Raw genomic sequence first — 12,110 nt, 5'->3', positions numbered from 1 at the left:
ATTTGGTATTATACTCAAAACCTGCATAAATATCCATCGGGGTACATCTGGTGAAAAATTCTAGTTACATTCAAATACAATTTTTCTCACAACAAATAATAGATCCTGGTTGATATCTTTGCACAAGTGCTAGATTACACAGTAATACAAATTCACCTACTATAGTGGATTAATAATTTCATAAAATTCCCTATGGCAAAGAAAAGCATCACACCCTGCAATCTGAGTGTTCTAAGATGACACTGGAGAAATTATTAAATGAAGTAATTTGGGGTCATTAAGTTTACAGGGTTAAGTTGGACAACAAACATTTGCTGAAACTTTTTATCTGAACGTGATGCATATTGAGTGAATCTATGTCAGAATAGATGGGCAGCAGGAGGACAGGGAGAAGATGAACTTACATGAGAAGTACTTAAGGGAATCCATATATAACAGAAAGACAAAGAAAAGCATGAACCTAAAAGAGGCAGTAATAAGGGGTGAAAAACCCTGATGTGGTCGTCAGGGAAAGTTTGTTCCGGAACCGGGAAGATAAAAATAGAGGTAAGAAAGAGAAATTTTCTACAAAGTTATAATAAGATAGGAACATTGTCCTGTGAAGAGAAAGTCTGAATACAGTAATTGTAATGACAGAAATAAAGGGAATGGGTCTGGGAATTGCGGAGGCCAGAAACAGATGACAGGAACATCTCTTAAGAAGGACAAAGGGAGAACAAGGTTTTCACCATAAAATACACTGGTGATCGAAATAAGAACAGGATAAATTCGGAAAAAGTACAACTCATCTACTGGTTTTCAAAAGAGGCAGTTAAAAATACAGAACAGAAAGAAAACTGGGTCTCTGGATATGTCCACTGGATTCATGCAGTGCTTGATACTCCCTCAGACATCAGAAACGGAACAGGAGAAAGTCTGGCTTCTCTCATACATGTCATCTGTTTCAACCATTTCTAGGTTAGGCTCTGCTGCAGGTTTTGGAAAAATGAATGAAGTCAGTCTACAAAACATATGTGAAAAGCAATACAAAAGCATCTGGCCAAAGCTCACAGGTGATCGATCACCTGTTCATTAAATATAAGAAGTTATATGCGGAATATGGGATTGTACAGGCTATTGGGTCTTCAAAGCTGCAATACTACTCCTAGCCTTTGAGAACTTATTTGCTGCCATTCTCTGATAACATGGTTTGGAGCAGGAGGAGAAAAGAAGCAAAGGAAGAGCAAAGAGGAAGTAAGGGAACAAAACACAAGATATATTTTTTGTTCTGTTAAAGCAAAACCTGTCCACGCTCTCCAAACAGACTATTTTCTAATCTGCTTTTATTCCCCAGAAAACATACCACTTCCATGACATGTGCACTCCATTGAGAGAGAAGCTGCAAGCCTTGGAGAGAGAGATCAAAGAGCTTCCGATACTCCGCATCTGTTTTTTGAGCTTCCTGTCGACCAGAACCAGTCACCACCTAGAATATTATTAAACAAACAAAAAACTTTAGAACGTGCTGTGTCCAGCATCTGTAGTCAATATTCTAAACGGATTTCTTTTAAGCATTAAAACAGCGTTACGTATCAACACCTGCATACAATATATTAATATCACATTTTTCTTCTAGAGAATTACCTAGTTAAATTTCACAGGTTCTGGTCAAGGGATAGAAACCACTGGTACTCCTAACCACATTGTTGCAGACAAATTCATGACACCAAACACACAAATTCTATTTATATATATATAAATATATGAACCTCATACAATGTATTTTAAATATGCATATATGTGTGTATATACACATGTTCACTTCATTTTACTTTTTATCTAATCTCAACTTTTAACTTTATTCAAAGCATTATGAGCACACATTTGGAGTAAGAGCTTGACAACCTATTTCAAAGGAGACGTGGAAAAAAATTCTGGGATATACATATATATATACAAAGGCAGAAGAACACTGCAGTTTGTATGATGTATCAGAGGATAGCATTTTAAATTTTAGTAGTGCAAATATCATGCAAAGAAGGCTACTAGTCTTGTCTTCAGACATTTAACAATAGCTGCTTATCAGTGATGTGAAATCTGCACAAATAGCTCTAATCCCACACACCTCACTGTTGCTGTAACGAGCCAGTTCTGATATGAAACGCATATGGTCTTCTCTGATTTGGATCATCTGCTCACATATATTGTATTGAGGACTGCTGCTGGAAGACGTGCATGTCCATCTGTTCCAGAAGACAAAAAAAACCCACCTAAATCAGTTTAGGCAATAAAAAGTACAACTGCTACTAAAAAGAAAGAACCAAAACACGTGGCTTTTTTTTTTTTTTTTTAAATCCTCCTTCTCGTCCATTTGAGGCCTTTCCTCTCCTCTCACCTCTACCTCCAACCCTGCACATGGCAAATTAGTGATGGATTGTCTCTCTGGGTTCAAAGCACTTCTTCCAAGCTTGTTTGTTGTGGTGGTATTGTTTGTTTTTTGTTTGTTTTGTTCTTGCATGTGATTAGGTGGTGGTGGGTTTTTTTGTTTGTTCGTTTGTTTTTTAAGGCTGCTACTGTGAAATACAAACCACCATTTCTCTTCAAGAGCATACACTTATGAACAGGACCGAAAAGGACTGATAGGCAGGGCAGAGGGACAAGTAAAGGCCATGAGATACATTTAGAATGTATCGGAGTATTTTACTTTATTCATGTTTAACTAAGAAGAGCCTATAGTACGCTCCCAAGTAAAAAAAAAATGTATTATTAAATACTATTAACATGTTATCAAGAGGGACACAAAAGACATGCTACCAGGAGTGTCATGTTAAATAGCCTCACACTTTTAGTAGCTCAGTAGGCTCGCTACTCTTGATTTTCTCTTAGCAATTACATGCAGGTTACATGTTTTTTCTGCAGGAATTAAAATGCAAAGCACTACATTCTAAATTTACATAACTGCATAGAGGGAAGGTCTCAGAGGAACACAGAAACGCCCACTAAAAACAAAGCAGTAACTATAAACCATGGAACCATTTCTATAAAAACTGGCTGCATTCTCCAGCCGTTTTGCTGTGTTGCACTCCTAGCAAAAAAAAAAAAAAAAAAAAAAGGACACAAGCTAAGTTGCTGCTCCATATACAATATATACATGCCTATTTTCCCATGCACCACTGCTCACCTTGCTTAGTATAATCCTTCATTTCTTTTAAAGAAAGTTTCATATTTAAAGGAAAAAATAAAAATTGTATTAGTGTAAGATAAAATATATTTCCTCCAACCCAGGTGATAAGCAATGTCACAGATGCAAGAACGAGTTCACCACCATAGAAAGGTCATTAAATAACCTGTCCTTTCAGTTGCATTCACTATGTGAAGTACATTAATAGTGAAATATCCAAAACAAAAAGTAAACCAAGGTGAAAATCCTATTAGAGTAATGACCGCAGACTAACAGGTGATTATAAAAATATACCCTACGGGGATCTGACTATCCCCAGCCCAGACACTCCCTTCTTTATTTCCCTCTTCTCCTTACCTGGATTTATTTTCCTCATAATGGGCACTGGTCTTAATGTATCTTGCAAGTTCAATCTGCATGTCACCAAAGAGTGGGACAACCTGCAATTGCTGTACGCAGGGAACAGAAAAAAAATCAGAATAAATGATTAAACACAAATCTTAGTGAAAGGAAACAGTTATTTACCCACATTAAAGTCCAAAGTGATCTTTTTTTTAATTATATAAAACTGTGTGCATATTTAAAATGCAAGAGCAGTTACCTTTAAAATTACACATTATGAAATGCTTCTCTTAACCAACCTTAAAGAACTTGTCTATCTTGGCTAAATTTATCCTTTTCTTTGCATCCAGCTTATAGATGTTACTGACACTTCCATCCATCAAGTACAATCCAAAGCCCATAACCTGGAAAAGGAAAAAAAAAAAAAACAAACCTCTCTGCATAAGGACCTCAGAGGTAAAAACCTGCTACAGTAACATTGTTCTTCATATCAATAAAAAAAAGTTCAAAAAACAGAGTCCAGAGACAACTACTCCCCTTTAAATAGAAGATATTTTAAAGCTTCCTTCTCAGGAAAAACAAACTTAAATACAAAAACAAAATTAAAATGCATGCATTGGGAAGAGTTCTTTTATGATATTAATAGTTCCAACATTAATAGCCTGATTCATTATCCTTAAATGATGTTTCTTATTTATAAAGGGCTTAGCAAAAAAAAAAAAAAAACCAAACAACCAACCAAAAACCCTCAAGAGTCCAGCTATTTTAACACATTTTTTTTTCCACTTCCATTTTATTAAAATTCTTTATGTGCAAACAGATATCTAACCGAAGTTTAGGACTAACATCTCTGAGCTGTTCCTTTTTATGGCCTTCAGCATCTCTCTGAATTATAAGCACAAGAGCTCAGAAACATCCAAAAAAAACCAACTATTTATATTTTGTCCAAATTATTCATTAACATAAACCTGTAATTGAGTATTTACAAGAGCTGAGCATTATAAACTTAGTGTGTTCAAAGCACACATTTACTGAACAAAAGGCCTAAATATGAAAGATGCCAGATATTTCTACAGACAGAATGCAAATGTTCTAGTTGTGTGCTTTAGTTTGGTCACAACAAATTGAGTTTTTTAGAAGTTAAACACCAAAGTGATTGAAAATATTTGTCACGAGACAAATACTCAATTTTCACTCTATACCTTTTCTTCCACTGCCAGTACACGCAACTGGTAATATCGACCTCACTTCCATAGAATTAGTTTCCTAGCAAGGCTACAATTCAGTTGGGTCAACTTCAATTTATGAACAAAAATGGATTAGAAACTTTATAAATATTTAGCATGTAATATTAAAAAAAAAAAACAAAAAAATGGAGAATTAAAAAACAGGAATCATCTGAATTACTCAATTCATCTGGTTCTGGCATAAGGAAGCAAAAAACAACAGGAATTAAACATTTACATCCTGCTTCAATCTTTCTTTAAGTTTGTACTGAAAAGAAACCTACTTTCAAAAGCATATGCTTCTCGCTGGGTGTTAGATACATTTTGTTTTCATAGTAGTCCACACATAAATTCACAATATCTGCAAGCAGTTCTTCATAGCCAACAATCACTTCCAACTGCTGCTGTAAAGACTGGGAAAAAAAGGAAGAAAAAAGCATTAGTCAAAGAATTACACTACCACAGGATCAACGGTTACTACCAAACTAAAAGGATTTTAATGGTTTTGTAAAGCATTCAGTATTTTGCAAAAAAATAATTTGAGCTTACTTGTGTTATCTTGTTGTGGTTAGCAAGGAACATGGAGAGATTCTGGGATTCTTGGATGGACTGAGGATCTGCCATTTTCCGTAGGAACTGAGCAGCTCTTTGTAAACAGAAGAAAAAAAAAACAGTATTTCCCTTCAGTGGCACTGCTTGTAAGCAAATTTATCCCCTCAATTAAAACACGCTTATCTTCATGTCTACCAGACAGTCAGTGGAACTGCAAGTTGTCAACAAACTTGTACCTGTCAGTATAATGGCAATACCATCAGTGCGTCTCCCACCTCCAAACCCCTGAATCAAGCAGAAAGAGAACCTGAGAGACATGGTCTCTACTTTGTTGCCACAGCTTTATAAAACTGTATTAACCAAACACAGGCTATGGATTCTATAAAGCTGTGCCAAGAGCCTTGGCACAGGGGAAGGCTTTTTTACAAAAGAGGGAAGGCTTTTTAAGAAAACAGCTGAAAAGAAAGGTGAAAGTTCCCTATGAGAGATATACAGATACAATATATCCTGAATTAACTGCTTTTCAATCAGTCCCACTGCACCCTAGTTAAAAGACCCAGTTCAACCCAAACTAAAAACTATTTGGTGAATTTCCCAACCGATGCAGGTGGCGATGACTCTACAGATCCAAGCCACGTAACAACCCAGGAAAATGCAGCCCTCCAAAACCAGAATTTATCCTCCAACAGCATGCCTCCAAAGAAAAAAAAGGCAAAACAAATAAGTTTAAGAGGTCTCCAGACACAACAACTACAAAGGGCACCTACTGGTAGGGGTAAATAAATAAATCTCACGTAAGTGGATCGACACAGATAAAATTAACTACTTGTCTGAATGCTTTTCTTTATGAAAGACCACAGATGCTAGAGCCAGCATAAAGACAGACTATCTTCCCCTGCTGCCCTGACCACTGTGTCCAACAAAAGCTAACTGCTATCATCTGGCTGCCCCAGCAGAACACTCAGCTGCTGATACTCTGCCCTCCTCCCCTTCCTGCTACACCCGCAGCCACCACCTCTTAACAGCAATGCTGGGATGTCTTCAGAACAACTCTCAGCTAACAAATATCAAAACTGGATGCCAAAAATAGGAGCAGCACAAGTGACCAGAAAGTCAGTTTTCTCTGAAACTTGAAAACAAAAGCTGCATTGAGCAACGTATATTCAATGCATTCAGTGTTCACCAAGATAGAAGCATTTCATAGTTTTACATTAAAAGACAGAAGAACCTTCTGTTGCTTGAAGAACAGCATAAAGAAAGGAGATTTACTCAACTGCTTAGCTGCAGTCATCGTACCTCTGCTTTCAAGGTTATCTGTTTTACCTGTGAAGGGACTACGTTTGAAGAGAATTCTGTCCAAAAAAGGAGCAACTGCTGCCATCTCGTGGGAGGTCTGCCTCCCAGCAGCAGAGACCCTGGTCCTGCTCATTCAGCTTACCGCTTGTAGGCCGAATGGTCGTTCTTCACGCTGCACTTCATGTTTTTAAGCTCATCTAAAACTGCAAACATGTTGATAAATTTGCCCAGTGTGATCAGATATGCTTCAGAGACAAAGTCTTTTCTCCTTTCTGCGTGGCACAAGCGTCTCACCTCCCCGCAAAACCGTTCAATTGCATTTCGCTAACGGGGGGAAAAAAAAAGAGGAGTCAGGGAGTGAAAGCCATGATGTTTCCAGGAAAAAGTTTTATCACACAACTGGAGATCTGACACCTGTCTGTCTTCCCCTCTATGCAGGTTCTTTCACTGTCACAACAGACCACTTTTGGTGCATCTACAGGGTCCAGTGAAAAGCACCACTGAAGTAGAAAAAAAGCATGCAAGGCCAACAAGGCACCAGGCACAAGCTTTCCAGTTCCACCTGTGTGCACAAGTGTCACGAGTGATTTTAGCCACAGAACATACCCGGCACAATGAGAAATACTCTTTGCAAACTGAAGTCATACAATTCTCAAATCCCTTTGAAACAAATGATTTCATATTCTTTAGTGAGGAAACATACACGCATTAAAAGGCAATTATAGGTATGTTCTCTTAAAAAAAAAAACACCAGTGATTAGCAGTACTACATGCCAATTTGCAAGAACATCCTTGCACGTGGTTGAGGCCTTATTTCCAAGTGCACACTAGGGCCGTTTGAGATGGAGATTAAAAGTACGAAGATACAAAAGCTTCAAATGTAAAGAGGAATCTGTTCTTAGTTTAGGGCAACGATCTTGAATGAAAGGAGACTGTTTGTAGTCAGTAAGATCCACCAGTTCAGGAAGATGACAGGAAATGTCACACTGCATTCATTCTCCTCTTCCTACATGCTCTGGGGCTTGCAGGCTCTAACTGCTCCGGCTGCCTCAGAATAATGCCTGGAAACATCCTCAGCCCATTGAACAAAACGGCAAGCTGCCAGCACGGGAGAAGAAAGCAAGACAGATGGCTGTTCTCCAGTCCATGTTTAGTTTGCGTAGCTGACAGGTCAGAAAAACTGGGTTAGCTTGCCTCTACTACAAATTTCTGTAGCAAAGCTGTACCAGCTGCTATGATGCCCAGACTTGTGGATCCCTTGCTCTCCAACAAATGATTCCTGTGCTGCAACACTCTCACGGATACATGTGAAGTGTATTACGTTTCTATTTCCTTTCCTCCTAAAGTGCCAGAGCTGTCCGCATGTGCTGGGCAGGGACCACAAGCAATTACCTTCTATTTTATGCTGAAGGTCTTATGCCTTCAGGATTGCCTGAAGTTTTTAAGACAGGTGTTAGAAATGCTATCCTTCTATGAGACTTTTTTTTCTCCAAAAAGTATAATGATTAGGTTGAGTATCTGAGCACATACTATTAACCATACCAAACAGGAATATAAACATAGAAGCTTACTAACAAACTTTGTTTCCATTCCTTTTACCTGAAAATACATAAAATTCATCAGTTTTGTGACTTCTGGTTCCAGAACTTCCACTGTTTTCTCATAAATTTCTACTCTGTTAGGCTGTTCGTTGCACTTGACCTGAAGAAAATTAAAGAGATCGTTACACTTACAGCTTTCCCTGACAAAGCCTCACAAACTAAGAATCCAAACAACTTCAGAAAATATATTATCATTCTGAAGATACAAATTTAAGGCATAAATTGCTTGGTTTGGTAATTCTATGATTGTTCTCTAAGATACAGTGCATGTTTAAGAAAAAAAAAGGAATTAAGATTTTTCTAATACCTCACAGCAAATAATTTAGTTTTCAAACACTTCTGTATGGTAAGAACAATATTCTTTCCACATTATTAAGCCATTTGCTCAAAGTCATGCACTAAAATAGGGCCAGAACTAGAAGATAAATCAGATTACTTGATTTCCACTCTAAATATTTAAACTATGGAATAAACCTTGCATTTCAGTGCAAAAATAACTGCATTACACATTCCTTAAAAAGCATGCTGTTGTCAACTCGAGGTTATAATTTTGTTCAGTCTTCTGATGTATCTTAACATTCTTCCCACTCCATGCTTGCACAACCATTCCCAGATACCTGAGGCTGCCTATAGACTTGTCATCTATTCACAGGGGTTTGTTTTCATATACAGATCAAGGAAACACTGCATAGTTGAGATTTAGAAAATGACTGCCTAGGATATCTACAAACCTAAATGCATAACCTAAATGTTAATTATTACTTGCCATATCACATGTTTAACCTGTTCTGAATTTAAATATTTGAGAAAAAAAAAAAAAAGGCTAACTGGTTCCCAAGTGATAAAAGACACTACGCTATGGCATGCCAAGCTTGCTAATTCAGGAGTCTGAATTCAGGAACACCATAAATTTCAGAGCTTGTTTAAAAAAAAATGTATTCAAAACAAGAAAGAAGTTCACATCCTGCATGACAGTTCAGTTTTGATCCTTTACCTGTGGAATGGCTCTTGAGCAGCTTCTCCAGGTGTATAACATTACAGCATATTCCTGACCCTCTTCTAACATTTCATTCTGTAAGAAAGACATTCAGTAATAATTAGGCATTGTAAAACAAAAGGGTTAAATCCACTTGTCTGCCATTGTTCCAAACAAACCTATTTCTCTTATCGGAATGTGTATGTACAAACACATGTATATTACAAACTGAATATGTCATACTACCTGTATGTAAAATAGCATGACCATAATAAATAGGTGCAGCTGGCACATTACATGCATCAGAGCTGTCTGTACCACTGAAATAAACATATTTGAATTAATCAGTTATAGAAACCCAGCTTGCCTATAATCCAACAGATAGAAAAATTCCATCTATTCTCAGTCACGTTTTAGCATCCAACCTAATTCTGAGAAAATCTTCGTACCACTTCAGCCAGCGAACACCTATGAGATCACTAGTTGACAACTGCAGCAATTGCACCTACTTACTAATAAGAATCTCCCCAGATCAAATTATCTTTGGCTTTGTTCTTCCCAAAACTAAAGACACTATGATCTATAAATAAAAGCTGGGGACTGCAGGTTGAATGTTCAAGGATGAAAGAATCAGAACATGCAAAGCAGTATCTTAATTTACATGTCCAGGAAGAGGACTGACAACATGCACACAATCAAAAGACGGGTAAGGAGTCACCAGATAATTTTATAGGTAGACTGGTGTAAATTCACATAGTTTTCAGTAGCATGTAATCAGATGCTTAACATATCCATTCCACAGTTTGTGAACTGGCTTCTAGAACTACAAGACATATTATTCCTCATTTTTCAAAAGTGCATGAAACAACTGAAAGTTCAGTACAGACAAGTGTTTGCAACCTGTAAGTTCTTTTGTATCCCACAATAGCAATACTGTCAGCAGAGATGGCATTACTAGTATGAAGGCTTATCTTCTGTTGTGGAACTGTTAAAAACCACAGAAGAACTTACACAAAAGCATGCCAATAAACCACTAACATATACACTCACCACAGAAGACCTTATCCAAAAACACGCCAATAAACCGCTAACATATACACTCTAGAGTGAAGAAGCCAACAAAAACCCTTCAATACCACTAACCCGACAGAGAAGCAGAAGAAATTTGGGAGGATGGAAATTTTTAATTTTTCATTTAAGTTACAACAGAAAGCTGCAAACACAACTAACTCGCCTCAGAATACTGGGAAAATGCACAGCGAAAGCAAGAAACTTTTGATCAACGTTGGTTGATCAAGAAAAAAGTAAATTGTAAAATTATCAAGAAGTACATGTACAAAAAGAAATGCCACATGCTTTTTCATCTTATTGCCTCCTCAAAGCGTTGTTGGTAACCTGGATTCATTTTCTGTGACCACAATAATGAAACGCAAGAGGAAATGTTCTTCTCCTTTTATTCCAGGTAAAAGAGAAAGTACGTATCTGAACAACTACTTACCATGCTAGAGTGGACTGTAGCTTGCTCAATATATCTTGCAATACCAGTGACAAATGCATTTCTGTCCTCAAAGTTAGTGTTGAAGTTTGGCTGCAGAGAAAAAAGATAGAATCAAATCCTTGGTGGGGAAAAGAATTTATATATATTGTAAATACGAACGTGGGTTTTCTTTTTTTTCGGTTGCTGTTGTTTTGTTCATTTGTTTGCTTTTTAATAGCATACACTCGTGCAAAAGATCTGCAAAAATACTTTTTCCTAAAATGACAACAGACCTGGTAAAGCAGAGATGATGGTGGGGGTTCAATACATGGTTGCTGATCTGGCAATGGTAACTCTTCCAAGAGATCCACATTGGACAAGGCATCCTCCAGTGTTACTTGAGCAGTCATTTTGCACCTGTGGTTTAAAACAAAACAAAATATATATATATGTGTGTATACATGCACATACATGTAGAAAAGCTCTGTGAACTCCTACTGTTGGGGGAAATACGCAGTTTCCCATGAATAAAGACATGTCCTAGACACCATAATGGAAGGGAAATAGTAAAACTGGAACTCAGTTTTAGCATGCAAGTTTAGAAAAGACTTTTAGGACTGACAACCTCCTCCTTACTTTTATGATTCGAGAAATGTTTCTCCTTCCCCACTGCTGCACACCAGAAATGCAGCAAAAACAGAGGAAAAAATGACCTCGAATGCACAGAACAGAAGTACTGCCCTCAAATCTAACCATAAGGCCATGTGACGACAACCTGAAGCTGTAAATAAACAAACAAACCACCACCACCAAAAAAAAGCAAAAACAAAAACCAAAGCAAAAGGAAGGAAACGCTCAGAACAGATAAGCTACCTGCCCTCAGAGACCAACCGGCATCCGAAGCTGTAGCGGCAAAACCAACAAACCACAGATGGAGAGAGCTTGCCAGCAAATTCAAACAGCTACCGTCGGAAAGATCTGCAGGCCTTTTGCTTCTTGAAACCACCACTCCAGCTTTGCTTCAAGCCCGAGCACGTGAGGTTTCATTAAAATAAATAAACAAGCAGCATCCTTATCATGCAGTTTGCAATCCCTGCTGAAAAATGACGAAGGACTGGACTGACAGGAGTGCTCACTGGCAGAGCTGCCCTTGGACGCTTGCCCAACACCATCCCACACCCAGCTTGAGCTTCTTCACATCCACCATGGTTATTCCCAATGAGAGGCAGGTAAAAAAACACGGCATCTTCCCTCTGATAAATAAACAAATGTCAAAAAAAAAAAATCATGTCCGGGCACAAGTCCAGTGAGGAGGTTGAACTCTTTAACAGTTTTAGCCTGAAGGCAATGGATGAGAGTTGCTAAGAAGTCAGAGCACCGCAAATAAACGTTATTTTAATATTTTTGTTCTGAGTATCTATAGATGAAGCTTTAGCTAAAATAAAAGCCAACGCACTTTACCTGCAATAGTTTAACTGAG

At 37.7% G+C, this 12,110-nt stretch overlaps 1 protein-coding gene across 6 annotated transcripts in view; it reads right to left on the bottom strand.

The window, feature by feature from the left end:
* CYFIP1 (cytoplasmic FMR1 interacting protein 1) overlaps positions 1-12,110 on the bottom strand; it is a 68,411-nt gene that overhangs the window by 42,977 nt on the left and 13,324 nt on the right. For all 6 annotated transcript variants that reach the window (XM_080585359.1, XM_080585361.1, XM_080585360.1 and 3 more), the window contains 11 exons: positions 10,924-11,047; positions 10,652-10,741; positions 9,172-9,249; positions 8,176-8,277; positions 6,719-6,900; positions 5,278-5,374; positions 5,013-5,141; positions 3,802-3,906; positions 3,518-3,609; positions 2,105-2,222; positions 1,343-1,465 (listed from right to left, as the gene is read on the bottom strand). In XM_080585359.1, coding sequence (XP_080441485.1) covers positions 1,343-1,465; positions 2,105-2,222; positions 3,518-3,609; positions 3,802-3,906; positions 5,013-5,141; positions 5,278-5,374; positions 6,719-6,900; positions 8,176-8,277; positions 9,172-9,249; positions 10,652-10,741; positions 10,924-11,040 — 1,233 coding nt within the window. In that variant the 5' untranslated portion in view covers positions 11,041-11,047. The remainder of the gene's footprint in view (positions 1-1,342; positions 1,466-2,104; positions 2,223-3,517; positions 3,610-3,801; positions 3,907-5,012; positions 5,142-5,277; positions 5,375-6,718; positions 6,901-8,175; positions 8,278-9,171; positions 9,250-10,651; positions 10,742-10,923; positions 11,048-12,110) is intronic.

Source organism: Anser brachyrhynchus (genome assembly GCF_964034855.1).
Source record: "Anser brachyrhynchus genome assembly, chromosome: 1".
NCBI classification, from domain to species: domain Eukaryota; kingdom Metazoa; phylum Chordata; class Aves; order Anseriformes; family Anatidae; genus Anser; species Anser brachyrhynchus.
Note: the sequence above shows the minus strand (reverse complement) of the source record. Positions and strands in the feature narration are given on the sequence as shown.